At 40.0% G+C, this 13,328-nt stretch overlaps 1 protein-coding gene across 1 annotated transcript; it reads right to left on the bottom strand.

Annotated features, from left to right (window-relative positions):
* Positions 1-341: 341 nt before the first annotated feature.
* Positions 342-13,078, bottom strand: LOC139716515 (porphobilinogen deaminase-like). Its single transcript, XM_071628055.1, has 9 exons — positions 12,941-13,078; positions 9,874-9,946; positions 8,824-9,007; positions 7,571-7,648; positions 5,036-5,231; positions 4,561-4,674; positions 2,760-2,972; positions 2,151-2,243; positions 342-634 (listed from the first exon to the last, which is right to left on the bottom strand). The coding sequence occupies exons 1-9, from the start codon at positions 12,986-12,988 to the stop codon at positions 446-448; spliced, it is 1,188 nt and encodes a 395-aa protein (XP_071484156.1). The 5' UTR covers positions 12,989-13,078; the 3' UTR covers positions 342-445.
* Positions 13,079-13,328: the final 250 nt, after the last annotated feature.

The raw sequence follows: 13,328 nt of genomic DNA on the forward strand, positions 1-13,328 counted from the left end.
CTGTACTGTACAAAGTGTACGTATAGTAGAGTATACGTACGCCACATTGTGCACAACCAAGGGAAGAAAGGCCGGCCGGCCGGCAGCCCGAACAAGAAGTTGTTTACAGGATTGACAGCGCATATGCATGCAATTCAAAGGAGCCGCCGCGCGCACAGACGATTGGCAATAGGATTTAACACGCAGTACTAGTGCAATGGGACTAGAATAAAGGAAGCACACGTGACTCATTTCAGCGCTTCCTATTGGCTACATTCTTGAACCCATTTTATAAAACAAAATATCTGATTATCTGAAATGAAGAACAAATTGTCGTGCTCCCAGGGATCTTGTCATACTGAGTTTTCACTGTATCCATACATATTATACAAAATCTATCTAAAGTTTCTATTTGGTAGAAGCAGGATGAATGATATTCTGCGGTGCTCACAGTATCTAATTCTTCTCATTTTCTCCTCTCGGCGATTTCGTCTTTGGCAGCCTGGAGTATCGGTCCTGCACCCTTGTCGAAGAGTGCCTTGGCCAGTCGTATCCCTAGAGCCTCCGCCTCCTGCATTGCATGCTGGGATATCCGAGGTGCCACAACCGAGGAGTAGAGTTGAGATTCGGCGTTGGATTCTGAGTCAAAGGAGTGCTGATGTGGAAACAGACACAAACAAAATTTGCGAATAACGTGCGCAAGTAAAAGAAACAAAACAGAAACAAAACAAAGATCAAATGGGCCAAGGCCAGCTCATTGGCATTACATAAATACAAGTACGTGTGTTAATAGTTCTTCCTCCATCTGTGTTATTGCGTGACTAGAAAGTCTTTTTGTTTTGCCTTCTTGTGTGTCAGTTTGTTCTCACAATGTCAGAATCAGAGTCATTTTTAAGATGTCTGTGTAAGGTGTGATGGTCAATGCAATTACTAATGATCCATTCTCATAATTAAACTCAATGGCCCAAATTCAAGAAGGTGGTACAAATGAAACCATGGTTTAAACCATGGACAAAAACCATGGAGCGCCAAGTGTCGCACGGAATATTTCGTTACGAAATCAGTCACTTCGTCGACGAAATGATTATTTTGTAACGAAATGAACATTTCGTCGATGAAATCTAACAAAATGGCCATTTCGTCAACGAAATGACTGATTTCGTAACGAAATATTCTGTGCAACACTTGGCGCTCCGTGGTTTTTGTCCATGGTTTAAACCATGGTTTCATTTGTACCACCTTCGTGAATTCGGGCCAATGTGTCCAGACAGCCACAAAAGGTTTCAAAAGCTAACATCAAACTTGACTGAGTCAGCCTCTGGTAAGTTGAACATCTATCCAAGGTAGCACTTCACACATAGCATTCACAATTCCCACAATAGACGTATGTGCAAGCAGCATCTTGATTCACTTTGTGCAAAGGACAGCTGTAGCAAACATTAACATATCGTTCTTTATTTCAATCGAGTCAATTTTGAGGAAGCTAAACCCGCTGAGGACGGGCTGATTTTGCTACAACACGCATTTCCAATAGACACCTGCCTGAGTTTACTCGGGATTCATTTTCGATGGGTTAATAGTGTGTAGATCTACGAGTCTTGGTTTATGCATAATAAAAAGCAACAGTGAACTCTCCATCCATTCATTCCTGTTGTTTTGGTTTCCAGTTCATCATCTTGTTTTTAGCCTTTTTTTTCCACAAGTGGATCAATTTACAAATGTAAGGGTGCACTTGAGCGCTCTAATGGAAACCAAAGCGAACTGAATTAAAGCGTACCGTACTGAACTGTGCCAGATTTGGAGCGTTTGAGCATTGTGCTGGGACAGTGTACCTCATGAGTAATTTTTAGAGGGGGTCACGCATTTTGAAGCAAAAGGGTCATTCACCTGGTGTGCTTGAACTTCTTACAGATGTCCCAAACAAAGAGAATGAACTGCATTATGATGTATGTGCATTTTACGCGCTCTCTCACATGCGAGCTTTTTGTAAGTGCCTACACTGCTGGTACCCTTTTGGAGCACATCAGGAAGTGGTCCACTTTTGGCTCGGTACAGTACAGTAAGGTACACTTTAGGAGCATTTGAGTGTTCCTCTCACGTGGGAATGGTATGGTACAGTTTGCTTTAGGAGGGCGTTCGAACGCACCCTTAATGTAATGAGTGACTCTTACTTCTTGCGTGAGGTCTTGTGGCAACTTCACTGTCATCTTCTCTTCTCGTAATTCGGATCCATCTAAACTGAGCACGGCGGCCGTGAGCATGAGCTTATCGAAGACAAGGGCAAAAACAGAACAAACAAAAGCATCACCACGTAACTCCTTTGTTTGGACGAAAAGCTTGTGGCTATATCCAGTGAGACACAATGACTTCCTTTGAAGGCAATGGATTGTCATGCACATATAATATGATCATTATCTGGGCTCTTGGCAATCACTGCACTCTTTGATGTTTAAAGGCACTATTTACCATTTGCTGATGAAACAAAAACCCAGCTTTAGCATTTCAAAATAGTTTTAAAATGTGAGTTAGGGATAGAAACAACCAAATGTAAAAATGTTAATCAATATAATCAATGGTGAGTATTGTTAAATATACAAAATGTGAACAATAGTTATGATAAAATTGTTTCTAGAATAAACCATCTACAGTTCAGGTTTGTTGAGATAAACAGTGATATCTCTTAATTAAGATTAAAAATTATTTAATTTGTTGTTTTGGGGACACAGACAATTTCAACACTCAACAGTCTATCACAAATGCAATTTCCAATCTGCTCTCACCTCCCCATCATTGACATCTGTATGGACGGCAACGGGGGCGCTGCACCCTCCCTCCAGCGTCTTCAACAGCGCTCTCTCAGCGACGCACCGCAGGAGAGTCTGCGGGTGGTTGAGGCTGCTCAGTACTTGCTGCATGTGGCGGTTCCTGGTCTTGATTTCAACACCGAGCGCTCCTTGACTCACGGAATACTTGCAGATCTCTGGTGAAAGAATCTGTTTAATGACCGTTGTATCATCAGCCAATAGGCAGGAGACAAATAGAAAGAAAGAAAATTCATGTTAACCCTATTCTAACTGGGCTATTTGAGACCAAGTTTTTATTGACCCCCCCCCCCCCCCCCCCCCCCGAAGATCTCGGCCGCCGATCAAGCAATCGCCGCAAAATTTTGCCTGAACATAGAGCTGGATGTCAATTACAAGATTACATGGTCATACAAAAGAAAAATTTTGATTTTCTATTTTAAGTAAATTAAATATGCAAATTTATGCATGAAATCATATTTTCACCTATAACTCCATTAAAAGATTGAATGATTGCTACATTTTTGTGTAAGAGTTCCTCAAGACACATTGAACAATTTTCTTGTAAAAAATAGCACAATCCAAATCAGTTTCTTTTGTTTTTTATTGTTTTAATTTCTTATGTATTTCATTGTTTTTTGACCTTTTGTTTCTATTGTTTTTTGCCAAAATTTGTTGCAGGCACTTTTTCAAGCTTATCTACATTAAAATTGATTAATTTCAATGGTTATCAATTTAACCACAAAACACAATTTGCATTGGATTTGCACACGATATCATGAATTTGAGCCGTTTTCGGGTTGACATGCGTACGCAAAACATTATGTAACTTCAGAACGGTGTACCCAGACAATGCAAATTTGGTCTCAAAGTATGTGGGAGACTTCAAAGAAAACAGTCATGAAACGACGCGGCAAAATCTTTGTGCGATGCGGAATCGCTCCGCGCAATGTCGAGGGGGGGGGGGGGGTCAAATTGACCCCCCCCCCCCCCCCCCCCCAGCTAGAATAGGCTTAATCCGTTGAAGACTAGTCCCAAGTATACTCCGGCAGGGGTAAATGGGAAATGTGTGTGACAGGAAAATCAGTCCCTCTTCAATGGGTTAGCCATCTATGGACCACCATTGTAACATTGTACTAAATATGTTAATTTGAAGACGGAAATATAATTCCTTACATTTCACTTTCTTGTGGAAATGCGATAGCAAGTATCACAGGGGGACAAATTTACAAAAGAAAGAAAGAGAAATCAATGGAAAAAGGCACTAAGACCCTCACAGGAGAAAACACAACCAAAATTTAAGATTAAGCGTATGTCACCAGTTGTAAATGTGGGGATATGACACAGAAAAAGAAAGAAAGAATTGGCTTCAATTTCATCAATTTTTTGTTAGGCATATCACAGGGAATATAGTCTATCCTATGTGCAAAGTTCTTACGACTGACTACAATTCAGGCAAATAATATCAGACAGAAGACATAGAAACAGTAGGAAATATTTGAATACAAATCAAAGTACAGTACAGTTCACATAACAAACATGACATGACAGACTTGCTTACACCATAGTTGTTATAAGTTCAGGCAATAATTGCTGAATGCAATTTAGAATAAATATTTCAAAACTTCTAATGATGTACAGTGCAGTATTTACCTGACATCTCTGCCTTTTCTGAATGTTCAGGGAAGTCGGGTGGCATTTCCCTTTAATTAGACTGTGACCCTATCTCTGGTCTTCTTCATGACACAAACACAAAGTCGGAAGGAAATTGAGGTTTTACCTGACTGATCCTGTGTTCCCATCCCATGCGCAAAAGGCCTGCTACAGCCAGGATCAACCCGTCATACACCTTGTCCTCGTCCAACTTCCTCAGCCTGGTGTTGAGGTTGCCTCTCTACACACAGAAAGTCAGCACAGTCAAGGAAAATGCTGCTAGGTGTGAGGTTGGATTTAAAGGTACCAATAGGCATTTAGTTTTCTTTTTAAAGAAGAAAATTACTTGATTCTTTTTTCAAGAACACTTCTGGTTGATGGAAATTGCATGATTATTGTGCCCTTTTGAGAGTAAACTTATACTACAAACACCAAAGAATTGGATCAAAAGCGTAATAGAGGTAGCATACAGTGACAAGTAAAGCAGGCAATATCAATGAAATCTAAGATAAGTAATAGAAATGATTCATACACTCGAACATATGTAATTCATATCTTTATGTTATGTACATGAATATCAAGAAAGTGATTCCTCAGCAAACCACAGCCATGTAGATAGGGTGTTTGTGCTTTCCAACTTGGCACAAGATCTGACTGTCCTTGGCATACTGTATCTTGATCGCCTCTACCGCCCTCAACAGTCGATGGAGAGAAAGGATACAACATCTTTTGAAGACCAGGTGGGGAAACTTCCTTTTCAGCTGGGCCACTCTCCGCACCGAACTCGTCCCGATGACACTGCAGACAAAACAAATTAAAAGAGGTATCTACAGAGGTGTACATGATTGGGTGGGGGGGGGGGGGGGGGAGGAGTTGGGGGGTAAAAGTTGGTGGTGAGCACAAGGTAGGAGGGACATAGAAAAATGACCTTTTTTGGTCCAAGATCAAAATGTAGTGGAGAAAGATGTCTGCTTCTTGTAACTGCATAGTAGCTGTAATGCTGATGCAACATAAGTGCCAGGCAAGAATGTCAGATTAGGTAATGCCCCACATAAAAATGCCGGATATACAAGTATTAACATAAAATATTAACAAACATAAAGACAAAAAAACAAACCCTGCAAAAAACTTGAATCCTGAGAAACTGGGGCAGATGGACAGATGGAGGGGCCGCATACATGTAAATTCAGGGGTTGCACTTAACTTTTTTTTTAACTAGCCAGGAGGACTACTTAGAATCAATTTTGACACTGAAGCAATATGTTGGCTAGCCAGACGGACTAGTAACTTCTGAATTTTACGATTTTTAGCTAGTCCGATGTGATTTCGGGTGGCCAATGGCCAGCGGACCATCGCCAATTTCGAACCCTGAAAATAACCTAAAAAATAATATCTCCAGAACCATCTATAGATAGATACCATATACATACATAAACACAGAAATAAACAAGGAAAAGTAGAAATTACGCGGTGCGTAACATATGTCCCCGCCGGAAGTAGCATTTTGTAACAAAATGTGCAATATAGGTAAAAAAATCAAGGTCAAAGGTCAAAGAAGTCGAAGGTCAAAATTCTGTGTAGAAGTTTTGAAGCCCTCACCTAGTGCCATCACATAAAGCAAATGGAATCGAAATTGGGTTAGAAATGGCGAAGGAGTAGCATTTTGTAGCCAATGTACAATATAGGTCAAAAATCAAGGTCAAAGGTCAAAGAAGACAAAGGTCAAAATTCTGTGTAGAAGTTTTGAAGCCCTCACCTAGTGCTATCACATAAAGCAAACGGAATCGAAAATCGGGTTAGAAATGGCAAAGGAGTAGCATTCTGTAGCAAAATGCACAATATAGGTCAAAAATCAAGGTCAAAGGTCAAAGAAGTCAAAGGTCAAAATTCTGTGTAGAAGTTTTGAAGCCCTCAACTAGTGCCATCATATAAAGCAAACGGAATCAAAATCGGGTTAAAAATGGCGAAGGAGTAGCATTTCGTAGCAAAATGTACAATATAGGTCAAAAATCAAGGTCAAAGGTCAAAGAAGTCAAAGGTCAAAATTCTGTGTAGAAGTTTTGAAGCCCTCACCTAGTGCCATCACTTAAAGCAAACGGAATCGAAATCGGAGTTAAAAATGGCGAAGGAGTAGCATTTTGTAGCAAAATGTACAATATAGGTCAAAAAATCAAGGTCAAAGGTCAAAGAAGTCAAAGGTCAAAATTCTGTGTAGAAGTTTTGAAGCCCTCACCTAGTGCCATCACATAAAGCAAACGGAATCGAAATCGGGTTAGAAATGGCGAAGGAGTAGCATTTTGTAGCAAAATGTACAATACAGGTCAAAAATCAAGGTCAAAGGTCAAAGAAGTCAAAGGTCAAAATTCTGTGTAGAAGTTTTGAAGCCCTCACCTAGTGCCATCACATAAAGCAAACGGAATCGAAATCGGGTTAGAAATTGCGAAGGAGTAGCATTTTGTAGCAAAATGTACAATATAGGTCAAAGGTCAAGGTCAAAGGTCACGACTGAAATTCTGTGTAGAAGTTTCAAAGCTCCCATGTAGTGCTATCATATAAAGCAAACAGAATCAAAATTGGCTCATAAATGACAGAGAAGTAGCAAATTGAAGATTTTGATCACACACGGACGCACACACGGACACACGGACGGACGGACACACGGACGGACGGACGGACGGACGGACACACGGACACACACACGTACGGAGCCCGTTTCATAGTCCCCTGCTCGAACTCGTTCGGCGGGGACAAAAATATTGAGTCTACATACATACATAAACACATAAACACAAAGATACAAAGATAGATAGATAGATAGATAGATAGATAAGATAGATAGATAGATAGATAGCTGGCTTGATGGATAGATATAGATTCATGAACTGAACTATCATACCAAATTCTGCCCTTTAACCCATTGAGGACAAGTCCCGAGTATACTCGGGCAAGTGTCTAAAATGCATGTTGTAGCAAAATCAGACCGTCCTCAACGGGTTAAGTGGCTTTCTTTCATCAACCCTTACCTTCACCCATAAAACAGAATGCCTTCTTGCATTTGAAGTATTATATCAAGGTAAATTCTGGAGATGATGCCAGGGGCTTTTGTGGAGATCACATCATTGTCTGTCTTCACTCACCTTCCTTCAGGCAGCGTTTCTATGGAAACACCCGTGTGCTTCTTGTGTAGTACCAATGCATCATGGGGATCCTCCCTCCTGGATTCAAGAAGAAGTAACACTGAGTTAATGACAACAGTTTAACCCTCTTAAAACGATCTCATGAAAATGTCACTGACATTGTCTACAAACCATGTGCTAATGGGAGTAAGACAAATTAATAAGACTATGTGAGTGTTTGGGGCCACTGAAGAAGCTATAATTGCTTTATTATTATTGCTTAATTGCATGAGCAATCTACCACAGGACCAGTGGTGTTATATCCTCTTCAAAGGACTACATGTAGATAAAGAGAATAAAATGCCTGGTCTAGGGGCTTTAAAAGCTGCAGCTTACAGTAGACAGGGACCTTGGGATTGAGTATCTGTGGTTTTACCAAAAACTCTTTCCATGGCCAGGAAAATCTTTGCTCTACTTATGATCAGCTTCAGAAAAACACATCCTTGGCTCAAATTTTACTTCCATCATCAAAACAGTTTTACTGCACTTTTTTTTTTTTTTTTGGTGAAAACATCCTTTACAGTATGCACAACTTCACAATGACCCCTCTGAGTTAAACTGTACTACAGCTTGAGAATTCAAGTCATTTGGTAACAGAGTATGTGTCCAATATCTGCATCAATAAAGTAAACCTCATGCACAGCTATCACGGAGTGAAAGTGTTTACTTTATAGGATACAATTCTTGTTCTTACTTAGTATGTAGTGTGCACAGAATTCCTTAGTGAGGTCAGGTATTTCAGTGGTCAGCCAATACATCCCAACAAATGTTTGTGGCAACATATGGACATGCAATGATGGTGATTTGGCTCAGTCGCTAGCACATCTGCCTTCGGATCCAAAGGACCCGGGTTCGATTCCCGAGTCTATCTGAGCAATGTTGTGTGTAATCATACCATCGTCTCTAGTAAGAGGCAAAACATGTGCTCTGTTCCACAGATAGGACATAAAATGGAGGTCCAGTGTGTGAGAGAGTCACAACTCATGCACGTGAAAGATCCTGCTTCATTCACTCATCAAAAAGAAGAGGGCAAATAACCTGGTGAAGTGGTCTCGCCTCACATCAAACTGGACCCCATGGAAGACCAGCTATGCAGTTGGGCCATCCAGCCATCTTCTCAAATAGAAAAATGAAACAAACAAACATGCATCACTATCATTCTAATGGCTACACAGACATACAATGAAGGCCTTGAAATCACGTTTTGCACTCACTCAGAAATGGCACCGATAGCCATGTCTGTGGGTAAGCGGGTAGGCATGTCCTTCAGTGAGTGAACGATCATGTCCACCTCGTTGAGAGCGAGGGCCTTTTCCAGCTCCTTGGTAAAGAGATTGGACTCTCCGATGGAGGACAGCGGCTTGTCCTGAATCCGATCACCAATGGTCTCCATGGTAACTGTTGAGGTGGATTTTATGTATTTGCAAGGCTTAAAGGGATGGTACATTTTTGGTTGAGATGGGGCTTGAGGTTTCCAATGTTTTTCTTTTTTTTATGATGATTCTTTGAGATGAGAAACCTCTTATCAAATATGAAAAAGCATATAATTCTAAGAGGAATTTGAAGTTTATTTGATGAATATTGGTTCTGCAATGGCCGAGATATCCCAAACAAAGTAATCCCAATGAAAGGTAGAACCCACCTTTTATTAGGATCACTTTGTCTTACTTCATTTTTTGGATATCTCAGTCATTTCACAATACATTTTCATCAAATAAACTTTGTATTCTTCTTAAAATTGCATGCTCTTTACTATTTCATAAAGTGGTTACTAAGAATCTCGCAAAAAGATAAAAGCTGTATCCTCACCTCAACCAATACTATATACCATCCCTTTAATTCATGAGGACCGACATGAAGAATATTCCTTCTGCAAAATTATAGTTCAGTGGAGGAAGCTTTACTTTTGCTTGTGACAACAAAGTTAACATGGAATTTAGCATAAATGTCCCGTATTTTGCTGTTGATACGTGTAACATGTTAATTTTGTATAATTCTAGTTTGGCAAGGTGAGTGTTCACTTTGGTAATGTGCCTGTCAGCACTACTTAGTAGCATTGCTAGCACATCTCAGACTATAATTCACTTGTGCACACCTACAGATAATTCACTTGTGCACGCCTACAGATAAATAGAATCTATTTACACTACTGAATCTTGGCTGAATTTCAGTTTTACATTTAAATGCAAATTAGTTGCTTTCAATTTTGTGTCTTTAAGAGAAAAGTGGAGTATTGACAGCCTTGCAAGCTGTGGGAAACTCACCAATCTTGAACTCGATGTCTGGATGGATCTTCTGCAAAGACTCCACTACAAGATTGGTCTGGATCATGGCCAGCTATGGCAAGAAGGGGAAAAGAAACAAGCAATTCAATAACCACTGCTGTGAAGACTCTGTAGTTTTGTCCTACCTCACAATGCACATTAGTATGTTTGTTTGTTTGTTTGTTTTTTCATTTCTAAAGATAGACATCATTTTCAGATTTTTGCAAACTTAAAGAGTACCATACATGTATGTACCCTCAAACAAATCAGACTTACATGTATTCACCATCAATACTACAATGTAGTTATAGTTTAAAAGAGAGCAACATTTTTTTTTTTTTTTTTAAATGATGATAGAGTCAAAACTGGGGCTCGAATTCTGTTTTTTTTTTTTATATTCTACCTTGTAAGCAAGCTAGATCATTAATCAGAGTGGCAGCGACGTGGTAGATCTTTCTTCAATTTGTCTCCTTATGTAGAAATGAAATTTGTAAGATCACAACTTCTAGAAGTCTTTTATCAAAGGAATATTTCTGTCCATTTTATGACCTTTGCGATTTCCCCCCCCCCCCCCATATCATTTAAAATTCCGAGTTGACAAAAAAAAAAAATCTCATTTTCCCCCTTTAATTTCAGCTTCCCATTTTGTTGTTTGTTAGGGGACCTGAGGAGATAATATTATGAGAACAAAAACTTATTTTTGCTATTTCATTCATGTCTCTCATTGTGTTAAATTGGTCTTTTGCCATCACTGCTATCCTGCAGGATATTTTCAAATGAATGACAAAATGTCAATTCCTGCAATTTTTACTCTTTTGCCTTGGTAGTAATCTACTACTATTACTAGATCTAGTTGGAGAGAGAGAGGAAAAAAAAAACAACAATGAATGAATGTGTACAGTCTGGCTAGCCTACTAAGTATATGTAGTTTCCCTTTGTATTAAACCTACTAGTTTGGTAGCTAATTACATTAACTTAAATATGGACCTTATTATGATACATTGGTTTTTATCTAAATATCATGACTCATGAGAAATAAGAACTCAAAGGGACTGTAGAGTAAAATTAAATTTACTGGTTGACCTTGAGGTGAGGATTCAGCCTTGTGACGTTTGTGAGATATGTAGAAACCACTCTATCCCCGAGTCTTGACTATATGAGTATGAAATGTTAAAAAGCATAGAATGGTCTACAGTTCAAAGGGGAATCAAAGTTTGATGAAATTCGGTGTTGAAATGACGGAGATATCTAAAAACAAGGTAAGACAAAAAGATCCTAAATATCTAATAAAACTCAAAGTCGTGGAATGTCAGTGTCAATTTAATTCTTATGCACTTGTCAATGTAATGACTCACCCCACTACCCCCGGACATGGGTGCGTCATTTCCTCGTTTGGTCCGTCAAATTTGTGACCCAGGTGTGCGTCATTTTACCAGCTATGTCCGTCAAATATTTGACCGAGAGGTGCGTCAAAATCCCATCATTGTCGTCAAATTTTTGACCGAGGGGTGCGTCATGGTACGTCACTTGGCTATGGAAAATAACACGCATTATTAACGAACCGAGGGGTGCGTCATGGTATGCACTTGGCTATGGAAAACTGCACGCATTTTTGCACGCTACCAGTACCGGATACACGTACGTACCGCGAGTGAATTTACAGTGAGCGCTTTTCCCGCGGCAAGTGAAAATCAAAGTCGGGAAGCGTTTTGGAGTAGGCCTAAGAGGGAAAAATGCTTGCTCGAATCTGGCAAGCAAATGACTTAAAAGCCACCCTTTCTCCTCACATTTTCTTTCCAACAAACTCATGAAATCACGCATACTCAATCTCAAGCCAGACGGACTGTTACCGATTTCGACCTCACAGACAGTACTATAGTAAAATCAAAGATCGTATACGGAGATCGTATACGGAATTCCGTATACGATCTTTGGTATACCGTTGCGTGGTGCGTACTGCGCGTACCTGCCGTAGCAGGCAAGTCGAGTGTTAGTGGTGCGCGACTCGCTCGCTAACGCTGTGCAATTCGCAAGTGAGCAGCGTGCTCGTTATTCCTCATCGAACGTACATCGTCCATGTGTTGCATTCAACCGGACTAGAAATGGACGCGCACATACAGCGAGCGCATCTGCAGACAAGTCATATGTATGGCCAGGTACAGGTGACTATGGATTGCATGCACATACATTCGGAATATCGTAGCAGCAGAGTGATGTACGGTGAATGACAGTACGGTGCTTACAGGGCCAGGGTAAGGGAAACTTGCCGAAACTTTGACAAATTGTGTTTACGAACCGAAAGGAAATGAAATTGCTTGAATAAAGCGTATGCAAAAATCCTTTCAGTATATACGGGGGTGCGTCAAATGTACCGAGGATGTCCGTCAAAAAAGTGACCTAGGTGTTCGTCAAAAACCCCGTGTGGTCCGTCAAAAAAGTGACTGTGGTGTTCGTCAAAAACCCCGTGTGGTCCGTCAAAAAGTGACTGTGGGGGTGCGTCAAAAACCCCGTGTGGTCAGTCAAAAAATGACCATGACGCACCCATGTCCGGGGGTAGTGGGGTGCGTCATTACATTGACAAGTGCATTAAGACTTATGTAGGATCGCTTTTTTTTTTTGATAGCTCGCTCAGCCATTTCAAGTTGAAATGGCTGAGCGAGCTACTTGAAATGGCTGAGCGAGCTATCAAAAAAAGCGATCCTAAGTCTAAGAATTAAATTGACAGGCCACGACTTTTATTAGGATCTTCTTGTTTTATTTTCAAGGGCACAAGGCCAATTTTCATCAATCAAATAAAATAAAATTAAACATTGATCCTTCTTGCCCTTGAAATTACATGCTCTTTTATATTTCGTGAGAGGTTTCTCATTATCTCACCCAAAAAAAAACAAAAAAAATGTTATAAACCTTAATCTTCACCTCAACCAGTACTGTACAGTCCTTTAAAGAGTGTTTACTTTTTTCTTTTTTGTCGCCGAGCGTCTGATACGAGCTGCGAGTACAAACTTTAACAACCGCCAGAATAAACGTATGGGACTAATAGTATTGAGAGATTTCCTACTTTTACCTCACTCTTCCTCGATCCAATCCGAACGACTTTCTGGTCTTCTTCCATGATAATATGATGGCAAGTTACTGTAAGAAGGAAAATATGATGTCTACTGCATGATACATCAAATCACAAAGAAGAGCGCAGAGGTTTTTGTTTCCTTGCAGCCACCAAGTCTTGTAAAGTCGAGCGTATAAGTAAAAACACACGTGCAGTGACCTTCAACCCGGAAGTATTTACATAATATAGCTTGTACATCGAAAACATATAGTTCGTGATTTTTTTCAACGTAGAAAACCCTACAACTTGCTATATGATATCTAATTCCAATTCTTGGTTTGAATAAATATTGAAGGATACAACAGATCTTCTGTAACTAGCTATCTCTTCACAGTGGCTCAAAAAA

The sequence above is a fragment of the Diadema antillarum genome, unplaced genomic scaffold (assembly GCF_040938485.1).
Source record: "Diadema antillarum isolate AM-2024a unplaced genomic scaffold, OU_Dant_1.0 scf00000066, whole genome shotgun sequence".
NCBI classification, from domain to species: Eukaryota; Metazoa; Echinodermata; class Echinoidea; order Diadematoida; family Diadematidae; genus Diadema; species Diadema antillarum.

Coding starts and splice junctions, on each gene's coding strand:
- LOC139716515 (XM_071628055.1), bottom strand. CDS start 12,988: ATGGAAGAAGACCAGAAAGTCGTTCGGATTGGATCGAGGAAGAGTGAG. Junction 5,232..7,570: donor GAAACGCTGCCTGAAGGAAG/GTGAGTGAAGAC, acceptor TTTTGTCTGCAG/TGTCATCGGGACGAGTTCGG. Junction 2,244..2,759: donor CAGATGTCAATGATGGGGAG/GTGAGAGCAGAT, acceptor GTCTTCGATAAG/CTCATGCTCACGGCCGCCGT.